Source organism: Enoplosus armatus, chromosome 5, assembly GCF_043641665.1.
Source record: "Enoplosus armatus isolate fEnoArm2 chromosome 5, fEnoArm2.hap1, whole genome shotgun sequence".
NCBI lineage: Eukaryota > Metazoa > Chordata > Actinopteri > Centrarchiformes > Enoplosidae > Enoplosus > Enoplosus armatus.
Genome location: NC_092184.1, coordinates 18,901,220 through 18,924,867, shown reverse-complemented (window position 1 = coordinate 18,924,867; position 23,648 = coordinate 18,901,220). Strand labels below are relative to the sequence as shown.

The following is a 23,648-nucleotide window of genomic DNA, read 5'->3' as shown; positions in this document are numbered from 1 at the left end:
AAAATTGGTGCAAACGTCTTGGAACCTAACGGATATAATATTCATATTTGGTGTCGGTTCCATAATTTTACCATGACCCCAATATATACTCTGCATAAGGATTTAAACGAAGGCGGAAGTACATGGCAGGAAGCCTCTTGTTCCGTTAGTCGACCTCATCCAACGCCTCAAACTCCTTGTTCGAGGAGACGCGAGGCCCCCCTGACAGAGCCACCTACCCATTCCCTCTCTGTCTTTAGCACGGGCCGTCAACCGTCAAAAAAGCACAGCCCTTTGTTTTAGTTGTAGCTGACCCTCCGGTCTCCCCCAGTTTTATTTAATCCTACTGTATATCCCCCACCATGGCTGCTAGTGCGAAACGAAAACAAGAGGAGAAACACCTGAAGATGCTGAGAGAAATGACGAGTTTGCCTCCCAACAGAAAGTGCTTTGACTGCGACCAGCGCGGCCCAACCTATGCCAATATGACTGTGGGCTCCTTCGTATGTACCTCCTGCTCTGGCATCCTGTAAGTTATAAGTTGCTGAGTGACCTTAGCTTAGACATGGCGCACACGATATAACGTTTTTGGTACGCTACATCTAAGCCAGATGGCCAACTAGCGCTAGCTAGCGTTACATATGCTAGGTATCCAGTAGTACCAGTGTGAGTTTAGCTGTTTTGACATTGTCTTGCTGTGTTGGGCGGGGTACATCGAGGTGTCAGTGTTCAGCACAGCAAGCTAACGTAGCAACCACCATAGATGCTAGCTCACTTTAGCTTCCAGTGCTAGCCTGTGAATTTATCTGACACTTGCAAGCTAGGTCTACAGATAAGCCAGTAGCCAGCTGCTACAACCAGTTGCCGGCAACGTCTGGAACGACCACCTTGTAACTGAGCTAACCGCTAATTGCTTTGGTTATGGTATACCCCACCACATACAAAGACACATGGACAACCAAATACATATTTAACTTGGTCGAGGTTTCATATTATACCCACGAATATGTATTCTGAAGCTTTTTGTTAATATAAGTACTGTGTAAAACCATGCTGATGGTTATCAATTTGGTTTTAAAAAACAACGTATTTTCTTTACTAAATATTAAATGATTGTAGACAGTTGGGCGTGGGAAAGCGACATACTTTTGAGATGCCACTGCTAATGCAAGACCGGTATTCATGCCATCATCAGTTGTATTTAGTCCAGTCATCTATTTTTGTATCGGATTTAGAAGTATTACACAGGTCAGTCTAAAACAGATGTACACTGACAAAAATACCAGCAACACTTTCACTCTTTTGACAATCGGCTGACTAAAACCTAGTTCGAATATCTCCTAGTTACAAAAAACTACTAATCTACAGCATTGATAGTTTAAGTGTAGCTGGTTGTTGTGACTTTAGGTAGCCTTTGCCTGACTCAAAGCTTTGCTGTGCAGTTGTGTAACCAAGCATCTGTAGCTTGTGATTTGGGATTAGTGAAGCATTCCATTTCTTCTTATTCAGCTAAAGATATCTCACCTCATTTCAGCTGTCAAAATTTGCATATTATAAAAACATTTAGAAATAAATCCAAAGTGGTGTGATATAGTAATACCAATTTATTGTATGATTCTCTAAATGTTTTTGATCTATTGCACAAAGAAATGACATTGACATACAACATTGAGGAATTGTTTTCCTTATAATGCCTTTATTGCAGGACATTGTGCTAATCTGCACATAATCACTCTGAAGACTTTTGAAGATTACACTGCTTTCTCTAGTGTAGTGTATTGTGTATTGTGTATTGGCATTTGGTTCACTGGAAACCAAATTATGCCCTTATACATCAACTATGCTCAAAAACCATACAGCTCAGTTTCCCCCCCTGTACTGCAGTCTTGCAAGAAAGACTTTTCATGCACATGCTTTTTTTTTTACCCAGATCTGGTTTACAAACATAGCATCAGAGGCATGGTGTTGTCTCCAAATTGTTAAAATCGAGAATCTTGGTCCTCAAAGTCACACCTTTGCTCACAGATAGTTTTCCTTGGCTTTTGTAAGCGTATAAATTGTGTTTACTTATCACAAGCTTTTGTGAGTGAAAACATTTGAGAAGAGTAAATTGGCAGTGGCCTGGTAACTCAATAAGCTGTGTATCTGTCCATCCTGTTCTGTTCATTCATACAGTCAGCAGTCTGCACTGGTCCTTCTTAATGCTTTATGGAAATCACCCTGCCCTTTTCTGTATATGAATAATGATTATTCTAATAATGGTGCAGTATTTGTTGCTCAATAATTCCCCACCGATGACCTTTTGGTTTTATTTGTCGGCAGTGGAACAGATGACTTCTTATACACAATTTTATACTGCTTGTCCTTCAGACTTTGCCTAAGATACAGCCCTTGTTTGACTAGGTTTGTGACCTTAATCTGTGCAAACTGTTTTAGCTGTCTCCACTGTGAACATGAAGGTTATTTACTGTAGCATTGAAAAGAATGAGATTAATGGTGTGTTTGCTGATGGGCAGAGTTTGTCCTCTATTTCACTTCACCAGTGGGTCTGCGGGGACTCCACTGTGAATTTCCCATCTGCTCACCCTATGGTATTAAAGTCTGCAATGTGAGTTAATTGAGTTCTTTTATAGCTTGAGATCATAATTCACAATTCTCCCTCTTTCTCTCCTGCTGTCTTTGTCACTCACTTTTTATTAAGACAAAACAATTTCAGTGACAAAAATCTTCGCAGTAGAAGAGTGTGGTTTTGAAAGGATTGAGATCTATCTGATGTATACAGGAAGCCTGGTGTGACTGTAGGCTCAGGAAGTGGTATGGCCCCACTGTGCTGCTACATCAGCAGCATGTGCTGTTGTGTGTGCCACAGGAAGTGGCAGGGAGGTCACTGTCTGCTTCTCTTTCCTTTTTAGTTCTAGAAAGGCAAAGACGGTGGCATTGTGAGAGAGCGCCTAAAGGTTCATGCTCAGACTTGATATATTGTTTTGGTTACTGTCTTGACTACCCACTATGTTTCATGAATAAAAGTAGTGTTTGCTTTATTTTGTCCTCTGCAAGACACAGATGATTATGTTGCAGTTTCTAAACAGTATATTTGACAAGAAGAGTCATTGCTGAGACAACCATAGAAGTTATTTTTAATTTATGGAAGTTGTTTGCCCTTTCCTTCTTTCATTTGCAGTTTGGGCAGTAACAGTGTTTAATTGTTTAGGGGTGATAGCAGGGGCACGACTACCCACCACATAACAACCTTCTCCCCCCATAGTTGTGGTTGTTTAATGGGTGGAGTTGGAATCTGCTGTGAAAACACATTCCTTATAAAGGTGGAGGCGTTCCCAGGAGGAACACCACTCACAATGTCTCTTTCTGCAGAATTGCTCATGGAAGGAAGTAACCCCACTTGGCCTGTGTGTTCCTGAGTAAGCAGGGCTCCGAAAGTGGCTAGAGCATGACAGAGGTGGGGAGGTGTCACTGACACCAAATGTCCTGGATAATGTCAAGTTAACAGATATGACTTGATCTCTACAGCTGAGCATGTTTGGTTTTCCTGTGCCTCTGACATTTGATTTCTTTAAAAGGTGCCTGTGAAGCACTGTTAGGGTGACAAATTGATGGTGTAACTTGGCACAAAAGCTGATAGGATAGTGAGCCATGAAAAATAAGAATTGACATTTTCTGTGATAAAAAACTTAACAAAATATTTGAAAAGGGTGTAAAAGACATCCCTTTTGAAGCAGCAAAGTGAAAGATGGTGCATAGCCTCTCTTCTCTTTTGAGACTTACCATTGCCAGTTTTTCTCACCCCGGAGCTGTTACAGTATGCAAATTAGAGTTTTCCCGGCTGAGCTGGTCTGATGTACAGTAGCGACTAGGTCATAATTATTTTACTGCGCAATATGTGATGCTATTCTCTGATACACTATGTTACCCAGTAGACATGATATGAAAATAGGTGAACAACTAGGACTGAGTGATGGTTACACACAATGTATAATTTTGTGATGTTAGAAGCAATTTTATTAGTTTTTCATTTTACCCAATTAATAATTACTGCTGTCATTGAATTCTCCCGACAGCTATAATCCACAATTTTATGGCTACTTTGCCTGGCAACAATAGGGGGTGTGTGTGTGGAACGGTAGGACCATAACATTGTGTCGCCGGGCTCGTTACCAGGCTGTAATCCAGAACACAGAAATCACCTGACAGTTATATTGTACATGATAGTTGCTGGATGTAAGACGATCCAGATTATAAGATGATTCCCCCTTTTGAAACACCTGTTTGTGGATAAGACTTTTCAAAGTTGAAAAAGACTTTGAATGAAACAAGGGAGGCAGATATGATATATTTAAAGCATTTTAAATGTATTGTCACATTTGGATAAAATACAGTCAATTAACAAAAACAAAATAGCCAGTATTAGAATTCCTTAACTGGACAACTGGGTAAAGATACTGCTGTCATATTTAGACCTTAAGGGCTATGGAGCTTTCTCCCTGTATCTGTCCTAGTTTCATGTTCATGAGATCAGGATCTGATTACTCACCTACCTCAGGGCACTGAATAACACTTTAAAGCTCAAATACATAATAATTCTGTTTTCTTACAGTTACATTTGCTTCTGACACTATTTTTTTGCTTCTTGCTCAATTTTTTTCTAACTGTTTTGTATAAAAACAGTAAAAACTGCATTAATCCAATGAGGACTGCAACCAGTATTTCTTTTATTAATAGTGTATTTATGTATTAGATTAATCTTAAGAAACCTAAGTGATGTCTCTTATTTTGTCAGTCCAACAGCCTCAAAACCCCGAAGTCCCACATATGGGAAGGTCCAACCAACATGTTTTTTTTTAATTGAATAATTAGAAGGTTTTCTATCTTTTGACTGATTTGGTGGAAGCAGCTTTTCATTTCCAAGGTAGACCCTGTAAATGTTGAGGTTCTTCTCAGAAAGTGTAACTCTAGTAGTTCCCATGGATCTACTCCATGTTTGGGTAAGGACATATCCAGCTTTCTAATAGAAGCATGGTGGCTTTTGTCATTGTATACTTCTGTTTTCCGTCTTCTGTACTTGAATGTGAAGTTACACAGCGACTTTGATGTTCACATACAACCTGTGTGGACTAATTTGAAGCTACTTTATTCCATGCCAGAGTGTTATAAATATATATCTGTATGTTTATAACACTTAAACACTAGATGTGTCAAGAATGGGTGGGGATGAGAACCAGTTCTGTAAGGGGTAACAGCAGTGAATAATTTAGCAGTCTTGTCTAGTATTTCACTGCCTTTAGGATCTGACTCCTTTATGTGTATAACATTGTGCTTGTAATTGTGACACTGTAGATCGCATTTCCTGGAGCCGTTGTTCCCAAAGTGGGTGCAGCGGCACCCTGGGGTGCCTTGAGGACGGCCCAAAGGTGCCGCAAGATGTTATTGTTAATTTTTTGTTCGTTTTATGCTTTCAGACATGTCACAATTGGAGAAAAAAACAATAAATTTGAAAATCACTGTATTGTTTAATATGCAATTATGTTGCAGCTAATGACATGACAACTCATGGTTTTGTCCTCTGTAAGTTTTCAGGAGCAATCAGAAATATAGTGACTGTCAAGCGATGGAAAGATTTGACAACAGCGCTCAAAGAAATGCTGATGAATCTCAGCCCTCAACACACTCAGAGACAACTGGATCTGAGCCAGCCAATAAAACTCAAATCAGACTCTACTTGGCTTACGGTCTTCATCAGGCTGAAGAGCTGAATCAGGGTAATGCAAGTGAGTTTTAACAGGTGGTGTGAGCAACAGGGTATTTAAGAACAGGAAAGGAACAGCTGCCTGTTCAAACATCTTGGAAAAAAGTCAAATAGTCTAGAAAAGGTTTGGAGAAACTAGAGTGTTTCTTTGCCAGCAGCATGTCGTTGGTTAAGACATTCCAGAAATGTGACCTTGATAGGAACACTTCATTGAGGATGGATAAACTATTTTTGACTATCTCTAAATGTTAGTGCTGAATAATAAAAGAAAGTACTATCTGCCAGTATATCGTTATCGGATTTCCCAAATAGCAGTATAGCTCTGTCTTTATACAAGACCTTGTTTAATCCTGTGTGCTAAAATTGGTTGTCACGTCATGTCTCTGTGTCATTAAAACCAGTTTTTCACCAGTGAGTTCAAGTTTAAATTTGAAGTTGAGGTGGGTTGTGTTTGGTTATGTATAGTGTACTTAATTCAGACTTTACAAGTGTGATGATGAGTGCTGTCAAAGTGCTTTTGGGTAAACTTCAGTGCTGTGGATGAATGAATCCACAATCAATTACAATCTGATTGCAGTTAAATATTCTGCTGGGCCGTCCCAGTAGCTTACTGGGTAGAGCACATACCACATGTTAAGGCGGCCCAGGTTCGAGTCCAGCCCGGGCCCTTTGCTGCGTGTCGTCCCCTCTCTCCCCCGCCTGCCCTGTCTCTCTCTACTGTCAAATAAAGCAAAATGCCAAAAAAACATTCTGCTCACATGCTAAATGCTGATTGGTCACCTTCACAGACAAAACAGGTGGCGACCTTGAAGCCAGCATTACTCATTTTCACTCACTGGTGGGTCCAGGAAAAAATACTCAGGCAAGCAGGCCTGGAGCTTAATATAAAAGCCTAATGATGGCTCTTTTCAACTATTACAGTTACCAGGCATTTTTAATTTGGACCTTTGTGGCATGAGCTGTGACCTTCTCAGGAAAATGAGCAAGGCTTGTGTGGGCTAATGGGTGTTACTCCATAATGGACGTTTCTATATTAAGGGAAATCGCTTGTTATTTTACTTTTCTGACAACCTCAGTTCAGTCAATAGCAGTTAGGAGAGAGTTTCACCCACTTCCTTTGTTCTGCTCTATTCCTTTTCTCTTTCTGTCAGTTTTTGTCTGTGTCATTATTTCTCTCTGTCATTTCCCTTTGTAATGCCGTCTTCCTCGCCCCAGTTATGCACACCAGCCAGTTAGCTTGATGCTAATTAAATGGCCCCGTCCTGAGAGGTGGGATCTGGAGTATGTCCACATGAGGTTGTCATGTGCCGCGTCTTCAAATTAAATTGACCCTCGTTTCCATTTCTTCATCCACAGACGTGGACTGAATCCACCCCACAGAGTCAAGTCCATCTCCATGACAACCTTCACGCAACAGGAAATCGAGTTCCTACAGAAACATGGAAATGAGGTAGGCAAGGCAACTGTCTGTCCTGTCACAGTTTTTAAGGTTGAGGTCAACTTTCCCACTGTTCAGGCAGGCTTGCTTTACAGACTGTCCGTGTAGCTTAGTTTTTCGTAGTACCGTCACTGTTTTATCCTGTTTTTATTGTCCATCTGAGCCAGAAAAAAACACAACAAAATATTTCAAAATTTAAGTTGTTTGAAAAAGAAAAAACACACAGCGCATTAATAATATTATAGCGATATTTTAGTGCCATTTGGTCACATTTAATATATTTTTTTAAATATTGCAACGTTATTATTATTGCTATTTTAGTAATATGTTAGCTCACTGCCCTATCCTATTACAATTCAGCAGAAAATGATAACTACACTATTGCAACAAAAATGTGCATGAAAATCTATTTACTTTTAAAGCTGTATTAATCAATGTTTTATGTCTAATGATTATATGTAATGTGAAAGGGGGTTGCCCACGATTAATTGTTATGCAACTCTGCAGCTCTAATGAGCTTTTTAGGTGCCTTTTAGTCTTTTTTTCGTTTGAATTTGGCAGCATCAGACCAGTTTTTACCAAACAAACTCTAAACACTGTACACTACCTGCCCAGCACAAAACGGCAGACAAACACAGTTAGCAACAAGTTGGTGAAAAAAGCCGATCAAGACCCAGATATTTTTTCAGGAGTTGGTGGAGACCAAACCAGCACTGGCAGGCCGTACTTTCATCAGGTGGCCAGACAGAGGACTTCACTGGGATCATTGTGTTTCTCTGTGTCTGTTGGATGTGGAATTGTTTGCTAACATGTAAGCCATAACAAGTTAATGGGATGATGATATGTCAGGGCTGTGGGGTTGTCAAAATTGAGCTTTGCCATTAAAAGGTGCCGCAAATTTCAATGACCTAGTTACTCTTTTAAGCAAACATTTCATGCATTATATTGATACGTTTTTACACTTGTAATTGTAAAACAGAAATTATGATTTTGTGATACCATTTTCAGTCATATTGCAAAGTACTTTTATATATATAGTATTTGATCAATAAAATGTCAAATTGTATAAATAGTTGGAGAGAGAGTCTCTATGAAATGTCTGTTTGTCATTTATATTCATGCAGCTCTCACCTGTCCATCATAATCAGATAGAGTAGCACCACATATTTGTACTCCACAGAGGAAACAAAGTACATCATCTTTCAAGAGCCGTTTCTGGTAAACGGAGTATGAAATAGAGCAACCCCACCTGGGAAGCACAGCCTATTATAAGCTGCAGCAAAGTGGCAGGGCAGGTTGACATGTAGGAGACTCAAGGTTGGAAGTGATGCATATATCCTTCAAGGCTGCTATATAAATACTGCCGATCTCAAGTTGCTTTTTGTCTTTCCACAGAGAGCACTTGACACAGAAAAAACTGATGAAACAGGGTTGTAGTTTCAAAATCCTATTAAAAAGAAAAAGTGAGCTTGCTTGGTATATAATGTATAATTTCCCCCCCCTGAGGATCAATAAAGTGTTTCTGATTCTGATTCTGATTCTTGCTGTTGAGTGTGTATGCACCAAAGCGCATGTACAACATAAGAGCCATGCTACCTCTTGCAGCACCATCGCTTCATCTACAATGCAACACCCTATGCTGAGTACACACACACACACACACACACACACACACACACACACACACGAAGCATATAAATCTCTCTTTGTCCTGTTGTTTTTATTTTTTCAGGTCCAGTTTGCATGTGGTTACATTTTCAAAACAGTAGTAAATACTCTTTAACCTGCACTTAATGGCTTTACAGTGATTATCCATAACATCATTTTGTTTACCTGTTGCTTATCTTTTCATTTCCTTGTGCCGCTACTAATTAAGTTGACAAGCCCTGCTCTCAATTGTAGCTGGGTGTGCTATCGAAATGTTCTACCAAAAATGACTTGTTCTGTTACTCTGTGCGTTCCAGGTATGTAAACGGATCTGGCTTGGTCTATATGATGACAGAACCTCCTCGATACCAGACTTCAGAGAACCACAGAAAGTCAAGGAGTTCCTACAAGAGAAATATGAGAAGAAGAGATGGTAAGTCAGTTTTACAAGCTGGCAGTGCAAAGATATCAACAATCCTCTGGCAATGTGCACTGCACAGACATGTAGCCTTTCTTTGTGTTGTCTTCTCTCTGACTTGGAATGTCTCCCAGGCAGCTCATAGCAGTTAGCCTCAAGCAAGCCATCAGATACCCTTCTTTAAATGCACAGAATGTAGGTCATCACAGTCAAGCTGCTTTATGTGCAAGATCTACTTGTTCCATGAAATTATAGGTTTTATGTATGATGTTTAGTACAGTTGTTACTGGTGCATTGTGACTGTTGAGTGTGATGACTAATGAGAGCAGTTATTTCAGACCAATAAAGCTAATGGCAGACGTAGCCAAACAAGTAGCTGTCATATTGATAGCTGCAAATTAGGGATTGATCATCAAAAGTAAATATTGATCTAATGTGACTGTTGGTTTATACAGTTAGACTGTTTCCATAAAAAACTGAGATGCATCATTAACTCAAATGTTGTTTTTCATTAGATTATTACACATATTATTTTAGGTAGCAGCACCTCTGTCATCTCATGTTAAGTCTTGAGCAAAATGAGAGCGATGAGCGGTACATGTCTCAACATGCCACCATTTGTTGCAGACAGGCATTCTCACTCACATAGGCCTCTCCTGTAACACATAAATACACACACCAGTATTGGTACCACTGTTATAACTGTTAGCTTCAAAGAATCATGGTCTGTCTGCTAGCTGTGAATCACATTTGTACCAAAATAAACATTCCCTGTCATCACATTTGGATTTGTATAACATTTGTTTTGCCAAAAGGCTGTAATGCCATTATTTTGAAGACCCTAGATTATGTCACTGGATCTTGTTTTTTATTGTTACATTAGCCAATTAGCATCTGGTAGGTTTTTGGTAATGTATTTTTGACATGTAGTGTAATGCAGTGCATGTAATGTGTAAACTGTTTTTTAGGTACGTACCTCCTGAGCAGGCCAAGGTAGTGGCATCCGTCCATGCTTCCATCTCTGGCTCCTCAAACAGCAGCACCAGCAGCACCCCGGAGGTTAGACCACTCAAATCCCTGCTTGGGGAGTCGGCCCCCTCCCTACATCTCAACAAGAACACCCCACCTAATCAGGTGAGATTTATTTAGTGTACACACATGACTCACGTTCAGAAAGTACACAGTTATTGATATATCTGCCTGATAAAGACTTGTGTACCAACTTGTGCACATCTGATTAATCAAACAGGGTGAATTCTTCCAGACCAATAGGATGAAGCGATGTCTTTAAGCTTCATCATTTTTAATCAGGTTTTTTGTTATCAATGACCAAATATACCCACTTGGATAGATTTCATCTTTCCTTACTAATACTTTTATATGAATGAAGACACATTGAAGACATAGAGTGACAGATACACTACCTGTCAGGACTCATAGACAAATACACATATTTATGCATGCTGAGCAACACATACCTGCAGTTTTTTCAAATGTCTCTATTGTCTCCACCAGTCTCCAGTGGTGAGCCGTGGACAAACCCACCAGCAGCAGTTCCATGACAAGAGGTTTGACCTCCTCAGTGACTTGGGTGGAGACATCTTTGCTGCCCCGCCCAACATGAATGCAGGCGCCAGCTCCAGTTTTGCTAACTTTGCACATTTCAACAGCCACACAAGTAAGGAATAGACATATAAACGACTGAACTATATATCTAAGGCAAAAACTCATTGACTCATTGGTGTGATCTTTTGTGTATGTTTTTGAGTTTTAACACTGTGAAGGGAATTTCACCAGTTGAGAAGACAGAAAAATACTAAATATCTCAACATGATGAAAACACAGGAAAGTGGTCTAATGTGACATAAAGCAATAAGAGAAAGCAGGAAATGAGCAACAACTCACGATGATATTGCCCTTTTTAAATGTGGAAGTTGTCTCTGTCACATTATTTTACAGGCTGTACCAAAGCATCAAATCATATGCCATAAAGGGCTAAGTGCATGTGTTTTCAGTCACCAGTTTTGATGTTGTGACTAGTTAAAGGTGCTAAAGCTTGTTATTTGTTTAAATTTGTTATGTGCATGTAGGCATGTGTACCTGTTTTTGTGGAGAACAGTATGACAAATTATGTCAATACTAGATGCCAAATATTGTTGCAGCCATTTAAAATTCTTAAGGTGTTTTTAAAGAGACAGCTGCATGCTGACTGACGGTGCATTCTAATTAACATCTTTTAGACTGTGGCAGAAGTTCAGGATCATGCACAATCTGTTAAATGTCAGCAGCCACGTGCCTCCATGATTGCAAAACATGGCCATACATTATAGAATAGTACCGAAGGTGATATGGACAGACACATCTCCATGGTTACTAATGCATGTAACATAGGGCTATTAGTGTTTGCTTTCCATGGAGGATAATGTCCCCTCATTTCCCCCTCAAAGAGCCATCAAGACTCACCCTTAATGCAGTGACTAAAGTGGCATCCACACATCTCCACATAGAGGTGTACATCTGTGCTCATGTTTGCTGAGATTAATGATGTGTGTAGGGCTACGCACACACTTATGTGTGGTCAGCAAGGAGTCCAGACAGTATCTCATGGGAGAGGCTGAACATCAGACTATCATGTCCGCCTTTTAAGCTGCCATGTATTTTATTGTTATGTGTTACCACTCTATGATTATCTTTCATATTTAGCACATAATCCATTGTATTTGTTTTGCAGTCTGTCATCCATGCCTTTTGTCATTATATGTATGAATCCATTCTATTATTATCTCATCCATTGTTTTCCTCTCATTGTGTTTTTTTGTCATCTGCCTGTCTGAACCTCATCCTGACCACCTCCAGCAGCACAGAATGCCAATGCAAATGCAGACTTTGCTAATTTTGATGCATTCGGGAACACTTCTGGGTCGACAGGTGGTTTTCCCTCCGCACCCCAAGCCCTATTCCATCCCTCAAATACAGGTAGAGCAAGTTCTCTTCACTAGACAAATAGCACACATCTAAATCACTCTCACGTAAAGACATTAGTATAATTATGTACACACACGTATTCAGAATGTACATAGTAGCTAAACACAAACAACCTATCCATATACAGCAGCCATATTTTCTGTCACTTCACCAATTTTGCTGTCTTTTAACTGTGTAACGCCTTTCCATATTCCATATTCCACATGTCTATTTATCCAGTGTAAAATTTGAAAGACCTGAGTGCACCAGGTGGTCACATTACTTTCCAGTCATCCAAATGAATTTCAATAACCAAAACATTAAGAAAAATCTATTTGATTTTATAAATTTCTTCAAGGCAAATAGAAAATGCTAATACATATTTCTGTTTTCTAAAAACAGTTGTCCTTGCTGCAGTGGAACACATGACGTTATGTTTATATGGTATGTGCCTGAGGCCAAAAAGTCAGAGGACACGGAGCATGAAGTACTGTGCATGGCAGTGCAGACACACTAGAAGCATTCACTCAAAGTGCCACTTGTAGCATATCTCTATTTTGACCTACTTTGAAAAAGCTTCATTTTACAATGATAGCTGCCAGGTTCATACAAATTACTTGTGTGAAACATCAACAACAAAGATTTTTAAAAAGCATGTGATGGTTGTACACCAGTGTAGTGTACACTTGAGGTTTAAAATTGAGTGTTGGCCAATAGGACTAATATATTCTTGAATATTTTTTACGAGATAAAAATATTATAAAAAGGTAAAGATCACTGCACTCATTAGGCCCATGATTATAGTGATATAGGACCTGCAAAACACCGGGTTTAGCACTGCTGTAGTACTGTAAACACACTTTGTATGTCTCTTGTTCCTATAGTAATTTTATAGGATTTCCTTAGAATATATTAGGGGCTAAACTTTAGTGTAAATACATGCTGTTGCTGTTGCACAGTGTGATTTAGTCTATGCTTGTCTCCTAAAGCTAACACCACAACATACCAAATTAAAATGCTAAAGTATGTAATGGAGACATACTTTTACTCCTATCTTACCTGTGTTTATCATTCTGGTCCATATTTGTCTCCAAGCCCACCATGCTGTTTTATGTAACGTGCAGCATACATGTTATGTAAAACTTCCAAGAGTATTTTTTCAGCAGTAACTGTCTGTCTGGCTTTTTACCTGAGCACTTTGCCTTCTCTCTCACATACCCATATAAACAACACAACAGTGACTCTCACATATCTCATACACAACACACAATTAAGCCTCCTCCTACTTGTCTCAGAAAAATGTTGTGTACTACGATGCCCTCTGCTGGAGGTGTACACTGATAACTGTCTTCGTGTGGAGTTGCACAGTGATCTCTTTAGTATGCCTATTGCTTGATGGATAAAGCTCCCCTCTCTTTCATGGCTTTGTAAGATAATCCCTTTCTCACAGATACTGACTGACTGTGCTATCTGGCCTAAGCTGTCCATTCTGTCTCATTTGTTTTTCATCCTTTGCTTCAGCGGCCGTTGATTTGCTTTGATTTCACACTTTTTAATTTCTACCTCTTGTTTAGTTGACGTCTTTTCTTTTGTTTCTCCGCCCCGTCTTACATTGCTCATTGCCCCATTTCTCCCTCCCTCTTTGATTTTTGGCTGCCAGCGTTCACTGTGCTCTCATCCAGCCGCAGTATGGGTGAGTTTGCCTCTGCTCTGCCTCTCCAGGGTGCACACAGTAAGTCTCTCTCTGGGTTTGCCCTCTTAACAGCTTTCACCCTTTCCACCATCTCTAATATGTAGTCACTCTGATCCTCCTCTCTCTGGATGTACTGTGTGCCTCAGCATGTAGCTCTTTTTGTGTCTGTACCTCTGAATCACTGACAGTCTTACTGGTTGAAGCTTTGATTGTTGCTGTCATTTTTGAGAACAACTATGGAGAATAGACCAAATGGAAGGACACAAGAACGTAGCAATGCAAAGTAAAAAAAAAAAGCAATAGAATGAGAATCAAAGAACAGAGTTTGTTAAAAGAAAAAGAAAACTGGATTCAACCCGACAGTCATTGATATTTTTTAACATGTCCTTTCCTTTTTAGAGCAATGACTAGGAAACACAAGAATAGGGTGCCCTTAAGGTCTATTCCATCAGTTATTTATAATAAGTAACTTTCAACTTGTCAATTTTCTGTAATTCAGTATCTCATGTAATAAATAATCAAAGAAAAAACATGATACCCAATGATTCCTATGAGAGTTATTCCACAAAAGACATAGGCCAATTCGCTGTTTCAAGTTTTTGGGTTTACTTTAAAACCATCAACAGGAGCAAGTTTAGGTGTAACGAAACAACAGTGAATAAATTAATTAATCATTTAGCTCTGTTTTACCTCAGTAGCCAAAATCTTTTGTTTGTGTGCTGTGTTAAACATTAAATATTATGACGCATCACACCTTTTTTTTTGCATTCCAAACAAATTAGTTCTCTCTAACTAAGTTCTTTGTATGCTAGAGAAACTCATGGAGTCTGGCCTGAAATGCATCACAATAATCTGCTAGCTGTCGTAGAGACATTCAACAGGAGGGGGTGCCTGAATTAGCATGGCTGTCAAACATAAACATATAGTGTGAAACAAATTACACATATTGTATTTACAGTGTTGAAATTCTAAGCTGTTTTTGAATAAGCTTTGTTTCTTGTTTTCTTTGTTGTTTATTTTACTCTAAAAAGCGATCACTATTGTACTAGTGGTGTAATGCTTGTTTGTTTCCCTAGTACCAATCTTAGATCTGGTTGAAAGTGACGGTTTACTCATTACAGAGCTCAGTAATGCCTACATGGTGGTTGGCACACTACATATCTTTTCCATTTAACTATAAAGTTGTTTTCCATGTCACTGTTAATATATCTTGGGTTGGTTTTTGTCTGTAGCTAGTTGGTTTTGGTGCACACTATGGTGCTGAACTCAGATGTAGCCGAGGCACTAAAGAAAGGTGCTCTTCTGCACATCATGTGCCTGTAACACAAATGAATGCTCGTTTTATGAGTTCTGTAGGTTCATAGGATAACGGAGAGCCAGCATAGTGCAGTGCAGCAGAGGACATGCTTTAGAAGTGTTGCTATCTATTCTATAGATAATGAAGGTATCCCAGCCCCAGTCTGACTACACCCCAACTTTACCCCCCCATGCAGCTACTTATCTCCCTCTCCACCATGTTGATGCTGTTACTCAAAACCAACAATGGAGGTCCCCCTCATGACTTTTTAATCTCTCTCTTTCATGCAGGTAGCGCCTCAGGGGGACTAGCAAATGCCAATTTTGCAAATTTTGACAGCTTCCCCAAATCGTGTAGTGCTGACTTTGGATCCTTCAGTTCCTCCTCCCAGAGTAACTCCACAGGAGCTGGCAGAGATGCTGTACAGAGTACTAGCCTCCCTGCTGATAGATACGCAGCCCTGGCTGACCTGGATAACGTGTTAAGCTCTGCCAAAACAGAGCAAGGTAAACTTCTCCTGCCTAGCCTGTTTCATAGATCTCAATTGTAGGGATAGAGGTTGCCTGAAAAAGAAGAAGCTGACACAACTAAAAACATTATGTAATCAGGCGTATAGATTTAAATCCCTATGAGTGTGCAGGGACAGGCAGTCTCTCTCAAAACAGAGCTGATTCACATTTTCTTAAACGTCTAATTCTATATCACTTCATTTTCGGCTTGGACAAGGCTTGGATGTATTTTGAAATGGCCTTACCATTACCATTTATTTATTTTTTCAAAATCGGCCACGTGGCCTCAGTGCTACTGAACCAGCCTGTATATAGACTACAGGCTACACATGGTGGAAATACCTCCCTGCTTTAAAGAATACTATTGGTTTCATTGTGGAGTTTAATGTCACATGGTCAGAATTCTGGCACTCGAGCATCTGTGAATTATACTGGGTGGTACTAGTTTATTGTGTTCATATTACAAACTGTATTTCTGTACTAGAGAATGAGCATTTCCTAATGATTGAACATTTTCCCATCATTTTTAATAGGTTGAATATGGCAGCTATCTCCGGACCTTTTGTTTGTGTCTTTGAGATTTGAATTTCCCTCCTGGATTAGTTGAGCTGGATTGAACCTGGCTCTTCTGTTATGTGCTTCTATTCCAGGAGGTGGTATTCCTGGCGGGGTGAGCGCAGCCACAGTGGCAGCAGCAGGAGTGGGCGGTTTGCCTCAGAAGCAGCCAACAGGGGGGGACCGCTATGCTGCTCTAGCTGAGCTTGATACCGTCTTCAGCTCCCCAGCCCCTCCCACCAGTGTTTACAACACCACCAGCACCTCACAAGGGTGAGACACTAAACACACACACATACACACACATCACAGTAAGCCCCATCCTATAGTGGATTCCAAAACTCCTAATCTCTGTTTTACCTGATAAGCTTATAGGTTGACTTTGTTTCACTGCAGGGGCATGTTTGGCCCAGAGACTGGGGTGTCGACAGCACAAGCACAGCAGGCCCTGCCTGGCATGGCTCAAGGATTTGGAGGTGAGTGAACCTACAGGCTACTGATAGTTTGTGCTAATTGTGCTCCCAAATTGAAATAGTAATGACTCTAAAGTAATGTTGGAACAAGGGTCAACCCCAGGATGAGGTACAATATACTATAGGTAATTGTAGCTAGGTTCAACTTTTGTTCCCTTGTGGGATCTTGAGGACTTTTCCTGGTTGAGATGTCAAGAGTAGGTTGCAGATGTGAAAAGGGAATGAGGGTGGATCATTAATCTGTTGCAAGTTCCATTCTGTGAAAACATCATCACGTTATGTCAGACATGGATAAGCTGTACCCTCTCTCAGGAGGTTTTGTTTCTTTTTAACCAACCTGTCTCACTGGTAATTCTGACACTGAGATTATTAAATTGTTCAGAAAATGTGGACTGTATGTGGAGGACACACTAATGCTGAAAAGGTCATCAACAGGAAATCATTTGTGTTTCAGACATTTGAAGTGGGAGCAGGGGGAGACCACTGACAGTGGACATGTTTAAATGGGTCATCCTCAAGGAACCAATGCTTTTGTTTTTTGTGTTTAGGTCATGTACTTTCTTGTTCTGTTTCACACTCTGTGCTCATGCTTGGTGACTTGATACCTCTCTCCAACAGCTCAGTCAACTAATCCGTTCGTAGCTCCTGGAGTTGCCCCAGCAGCAGCTCCCACCAACCCGTTCCAGAGCAACGGCAGAACAGCAAACATGGCGGCGGCAGCAGCAGCAGCAGCAGCAGCAGGTGCGTTTATGTCTATCTTTGTGTGTGTCTGCGTATGTGTAGCACATATAGTACATCACCCAATCAACTCGTGCAGATTAAAATCCTTTTTTATGTAGGAAAGAAAATGCAGGTGTGTGACATTATCGTACAGTAAGTGTATTATTTGTTAGATTTCCTTGCACACCCAAAGTGGCAACCTTTGCCACAGACCACACTGCCAAACACAGAGGGAACCAACCAATCAGGCAAGTACAAGAGAAAATTATAACATGAAAAAGTGCCAAATTATGTTCACTGTGAAAATGAATAGCAGGACAAGCGCTGCCCTTTACCGGTGTGCGCAAGAGAGAGGAAAGATACAGCAAGGTGCAGAAATTGAGACTCGGTTGTCTGTGTGATTGCTCTTGACATGCTGGACAGGCTTGATGAGGGTTCTTCATGGGCAGGGTTATCCTCCCGCCTTTGGTAGGTTCCCTTGTGCTCTCTGCTTCCCTCTTGCTCTCATGTGCCTTGCTCTGGCCGTGCCTTCTTGTTCCTTAAGCAAATCCATCAGGAAAATGTTGTAGAGGTAAAAAATAATCACAACATTCAGAAATAGTGGTTTGACAAAATTTACGGTGACTTGGGGAGAATGGGATACATTGAGCCTGAGAGTAAAATGAACACAGCTCCTTGGAAAATCTTGGTTATCATGGATTAAGCAACAATAATTAATTTCCACATTCATATGGCAAGAGTGGTTAGAGTCAGTTTCACTGATTAAAATGTCATGTTTTTTTTATCTAGATAATGGGCATCTTTTTTTTTTTCTTAAGAAGGGCTCTAGCACCCTCTATTGGGTTACTGTGAATTCACTGATAATGGCTTCATCAACATTTTCCTTATCAGTTGACAAGAAGCATAAACTCTCTTGTGCCATTTTGTAGACAATAAATTATTAAAACTAACCATGCACTGTAATATACACTAAGAGTCATCCATTCATTCATTAGCTTGGTAGTGTCATGAAATGCTTAATTCAATGAATAAACCCAGCAAGAACATTGACAACTGTTGAGTCTTTAAGACTCAACCCTTAACCTCGTTGGATTTGCTTGCATATTCAGTTAATTCTAACTCCAGTCGTTGACTTTGTGTAATGGGCATTGGATGTAGCATTTCTACCAGATATTGGATTGTTTAATTGCCAGCTGGCTGTCTTACTTACTGCAGTTCGATTCCACCTGTTGCACTGTGGGTATGTCGTGCTCCTGTGTGCTCATCAGAGGTCAGACACTGGTGCTACACTTACTGCAAGTGTTGATGCCTCATGTGTGACTCTTTCCTAAGGCTTGTCTGGAGACAACCTTAATGTGTTCATGTGTTTAAACTTTACAAATACATACACTGTGAGATTCTGTAGATCTCAGAGGGAAAAGGTTAAATTGACAGTTTTGGAGTTCTGTGGATTACAGAATCACCTGTGCAGTTGATGTGCCTGCATAGTGTTGTTGATATATTTCTATTTCCTAATTATTTGTTGCAATATGTCTTTCTTTTTTTCTTGTTGACTGTTCTGTAATCCTTAGTAGTTCATCCTCTCACTCATTTAAGTTTACTTGTAGTATATTGCTTTCCAACAAACTGCTGAAATTAATAACATCCTAGTGATTGTATTTGTTTGTTTTCCTGCTGATGTGTGCCAGCTCCTGTGTAATTTAATATTTTATAGGCAAGTGCGTGTGTTTACTATAAAATTCATGTCATAATTTTGATAATAAAATTAAGCTATAGGTGTTGTCATATGCCAGTAGATGTCTTTTTATAGGCTTCTTTAACCCGTTGCTGTCCCGCTGTGTTGCAGCATCATTTGGCACAGGCTCCATGAGTATGCCAGCTGGATTTGGGAATGCTGCAGCCTACAACCTCCCCACCAGCTTTAGTGGAACCTTCCAGCAACCCTTTCCTGGCCAGGCTCCCTTCCCTCAGCCTCCTGCGTATCCCCAGCAACCCAACGGTGTGTGTCTGTGTGTAGATCATGTAGATGTAGACATATCTGCATTAATAACTATGCTGAAATTCAAGGTGGCATCTGACTGAGTAGTTCTTGCACAGGTTTGCTCACCTGAACATGAGTGAAGTCCTTTTTGGTTTGTTTTTGCTGTAATTAATTAGTTAGGTGGGTATTCCATCACATCGCCTAAATGACAATGTATATGTCTTTCAGGTGGAGGATTTCCGGCCTTTGGCCAGGCCAAGCCCGTTGTGACTCCTTTCGGGCAGGCGATGGCTGGACCTATGATCTCTAGCAACCCTTTCCTGGTTAGTAAGTTAGTTAGTACATGGCATGATTTCCTGCAGAAGAAATTAGTTTTACACAGAGGAATGAAGGGGCATCAACAAGATTATTGTTGATAGATATTAGTCACCTTATTCCTCCTTTTAAATTAAACTGGACATGGTCATTTTATATTAATGAATAGTGGATTTATTTTGATTTATATTTTCTGATAGTGTGTTTGTGTATCTCTTTTTCCTTCCAGGGTGCGGGTCCATCTGCACAATATCCAGCAGGAGGCTCCTCAACAAATCCCTTCTTATAGCGATCCATCCAATCAGCTCCACTACAGGGTCAACAATTGGCGCGCTGGCACCTATTGCACTGTTTCATTTCACAAGTAGCTTTAAAAACACAATGTTTGTAAGGATTTGTATTTTCTATCGCAGTTTGTCACTGATGGAACAATATGACAGACACTGTCTATGGCTACAAAACAAAGTGATGGTGTGTGCAGAGGGAGAGGTTGATCCCCTCTTCTCTATTTAACCTGTGAACTGGCCTCTACTGAACCACAATGTATAATCAAACTGAAAACTAAGTTATTGCATACAGTATATCCCATTCATTATGCTGCATTTCTGTACATATTTTTCTTTTAGGAAATTAGCTCTTTGTGCATATCAGTATTTGTATCTAACACACAAGATTTGTTAAGACAGAACTATTGCTTGGAAAAGCTAATGGGTACTGCCACTTACTGTATTTGTGAAGAACCAAACTGTTTATTTGTGCAGGATCATTTTAGGTAAACTGTTCTCACTAAAAGAAAAAAAAAGCCTATTCTGTTGGCGCGAGATGAAAGGAGGAGTGACTGCTGCTTCAGGGACGGGCAGGGGACTCGTTTCTCTGCCATCCCCTGCCCTGCTGGCTGAGCCCCAGGTCACAATACTTCTGAACTACAACCTTAAGTGGCTAACAGGAATGGCTGATGAGCTGAAAACCACTTACATTGGATATTAGAGAATTTTAAGTTAATATGTAAATATATACAGTATATATATTAAAATGAATTTTAAGTAAGAAGAAATGACCAAACCATTCATTTATATGGATGTATGACAACCTTGTATATCTGTTTTGTATAAAAAAAAAAGAAAAAAGATTTATATTCATGATGTTGCAGTCGGTAATTTGAAGCTTCCTTTGCTTTTTAAAGCGCCATTGTGGCCGCTTGGACATAGTGCAGACTGAAAGCACAAGTGACTAGCTCAGCTGGTATGTTTTCACAAACTGTGTCCATCAGAGTCTGGAGGTTCGTTTTTGACTTGAGGAGTGGACTCTTTGCTGCTTCTCTGTGCTCTCCAAATGGTAAACAGTCCCCGAAGTGAAAAAACAACAGCGATGACTGAGAAGTAGCTGGCAAATATGGTGAACTGCAAGAAAAAGGGCGCACAAAACGCATTTATTACTGTGATGAGTGGACATATAAACACTTTGCTACATCTACAGAAGACTTGACTGACATTTTCTGATCAGACGACTCACCTGAGGAATGATGCCCAGGCCCAGTCCTCCACTGTCCACCACAACGGAAGTGATGATCGTCTGTAGAGCCAATGCTCCAAAGTTGTTTGCTCCGAAAACCAGTGCATATCTTTCCATTGTCAGGTCAGCTGCAATCTGGTACCTAAGAGAAGAAATGTGTTTTGTTCATTTAAATGTTCTTTTTCCCTGTTCTGCCTGCAATAAAATTAGGTCTGAATTACGGGGTAAAACAACCCCTTTTTATCATATAATGCTCTTACATGGCTATTGTTATCAGCAGCATGTACAGGCACTTGAAAATGACGTAACCAGCGTAGCAGACCCAGATGTTGCCGATGAAGGTCATGAGGAAGAGTGCGGTTCCCCCGAGTCCAGAGAAGCCACCCAGGGCCAGCTCTCCCCACTGTTCCCATCTCACCTCAGTGAAGCCTACACCGTAGGCTGTCGCTGCACCTGCAAAACACATCGAATCAGGATTGTTGTGGTGGAGATGACAGTTGAATACGCACTGAGGAAATTATATCTATCACCAGAAGCTGTCAAGTCAATTCCCTTTTGTAGTCAAATATTTAGCTTTAATATGGTATAATAGTTGCATTCCATAGTAATAAGCTTTATTTGTATAGCACTTTTCAAAACCGCAGTTCCAAAGGCCTCAGCAACGGGACAGTTAAACACTATAGGTTCTGTTTTATTTGTTTTTTTTTTCCCCCTTTCCTAGTCTGTATTCCTGTATATGATGTTGCTCACTCAACAGGTTGGACACTGCCTCCACGCCTCCATTGTAGATGCTGAAGTTCTGAGAAGGCTGCACATGCTCCCACAGCACCTGCAGGGTATATTGTGAAAGTGATCACTTGATAAATCTGTTCAAAGACAGAGGGTTTTTAGTCTTTTTAATGTATGTTTATGTTGCCTTCACATCTGACCTGAACGTAATTGACAGTCTGGTTATAGCCACAGGTGGCCATTGCCCACCACACTGACCAGTAGAGCAGCCGCCTGGAGGAATAGCACTGGCGGAAGTCCCTCCACAGCTGGAGGAGGACTTGGCTGCAGCTCACGGCACCAACCGACTCCTCAAGGTCCTCAGCCTCAGGCCCTTTTTCATCCAGTCCTTTTCTTGCTCCATCCTCTGTTTCTCTATTCTCCACCATTTCATCTCTTATTTCCTCCAGGGATACATTTGATCCGCTTATGTGCTCTGTTGCATCCCCAGTCCCACCTACATGCCTCTCTGAACCCTCTGTCACTGTTAACTGTCCAGTATGTCTGCGGTGAAAGAACATGCTCTGCTGTGGCATTGGCAGTAGGCAGGAAGTGAGGAGAGCAATGGAGGTGAGAACTAGAGTAAATACCAAGATGTTCTTGTAGGACATGAGATTGAAGCTGACGAGCAGCTGGCCCAGCACAGAGCCCACTGTGTACCCCAGGAGCTGGACACTGCGGCTGTAAGAGGTGGCCTTGCGGTACCTCTTCAGATCTACCACACTGCAATAAGCATCATATTCAAAAATGTCATGTCTGTCCCAACCAAGCAAAATTCAAACCCCTGACACCTGGCAGCACTGGCGCTTTGCTCTGCCCTTTGAGCTATGGTACATTACCTGTAGATGTAGGAGAAATAGGCCACTTCGCTGGCTGTCACCATCCCATAGAAGAACTGCATGATCTGCATGGATGCTACACTTTCCGCCCAGAGTAGCAGTGCTGTGGTGATGAAGAGGGTGACACACTGAAACACCACCACAGGCTTGTAACGCAGCCAGTCAGTCAGCAGGAACACAGGCACCAGCACAGACAGGTAGGAGTACGTCCACACCGGGAAAATCTGATTGTTAACCTGATGAGAAAACACCAATAGATAAATAAATGTGAAAAGGGTCCTGCATGTAAGACAGGAACATTATTGCTTCTTAGCAATAAATCATATTTTATGATCACAATTCGACTTTTAGCACTCAAGTAATAAAGACTGTATTTAACCATTTACTGTGATTCATCAACATCAACTTGTCAATGCCACAAAACTGACAAGGCAAAGTGAAATACTGCACATACTCCACCACGATTGCTCTTTTGTCTGATTTGTATTACTACATTTTTTCCTTATTCATGAATTGCTTTAAGTAATTTAGTCGTTTGTCTTTGCTTTTATACCTGTTCTGTGGTCAGATTCTTGTCCGGTCCTGTCAAGTATGGGATGAGGAAAGGCTCCAGAGGTTTAACTGTGCTGAAGAATCCATACGTGCACAGCAGAGTAGTGGGATACCTCCAGTCTGCCCTCCACCTTCTCGCAGCCTCCATCTTCTGCCGGTCTTCTACCTGCTTCAGGTGTGTGTGTGTCTATGTGTTCCTCTGCGTGCTACTCTTTCCGTCGCTCCTC

At 40.7% G+C, this 23,648-nt stretch overlaps 2 protein-coding genes across 6 annotated transcripts; one reads left to right on the top strand and one right to left on the bottom strand.

Annotated features, from left to right (window-relative positions):
• The first annotated feature begins 215 nt into the window (after window positions 1–215).
• agfg1a (ArfGAP with FG repeats 1a) lies at window positions 216–21,497 on the top strand. 5 transcript variants are annotated; one of them, XM_070905531.1, is made up of 14 exons: window positions 216–508; window positions 7,097–7,190; window positions 9,143–9,258; window positions 10,212–10,377; window positions 10,759–10,921; window positions 12,103–12,219; window positions 13,868–13,939; window positions 15,488–15,703; window positions 16,357–16,534; window positions 16,658–16,737; window positions 17,353–17,475; window positions 19,301–19,453; window positions 19,670–19,758; window positions 19,980–21,497. In XM_070905531.1, exons 1-14 carry the CDS (start codon window positions 342–344, stop codon window positions 20,037–20,039), a joined length of 1,794 nt encoding a protein of 597 aa, XP_070761632.1. In that variant the 5' UTR covers window positions 216–341; the 3' UTR covers window positions 20,040–21,497. The 5 variants fall into 5 exon arrangements, with proteins under 5 accessions (XP_070761632.1, XP_070761634.1, XP_070761633.1 ...); XM_070905533.1 differs by lacking the exon at window positions 13,868–13,939 and having other exon boundaries at window positions 12,103–12,228; window positions 15,500–15,725; window positions 16,382–16,534; window positions 19,664–19,758; XM_070905532.1 differs by lacking the exon at window positions 13,868–13,939 and having other exon boundaries at window positions 12,100–12,219; window positions 19,664–19,758.
• On the bottom strand, window positions 21,001–23,569 carry slc19a3a (solute carrier family 19 member 3a). The gene is made up of 7 exons (XM_070906058.1): window positions 23,423–23,569; window positions 22,870–23,105; window positions 22,192–22,753; window positions 22,013–22,091; window positions 21,523–21,715; window positions 21,263–21,404; window positions 21,001–21,150 (listed from the first exon to the last, which is right to left on the bottom strand). Exons 1-7 carry the CDS (start codon window positions 23,567–23,569, stop codon window positions 21,001–21,003), a joined length of 1,509 nt encoding a protein of 502 aa, XP_070762159.1.
• Between the last annotated feature and the right edge of the window lie 79 nt (window positions 23,570–23,648).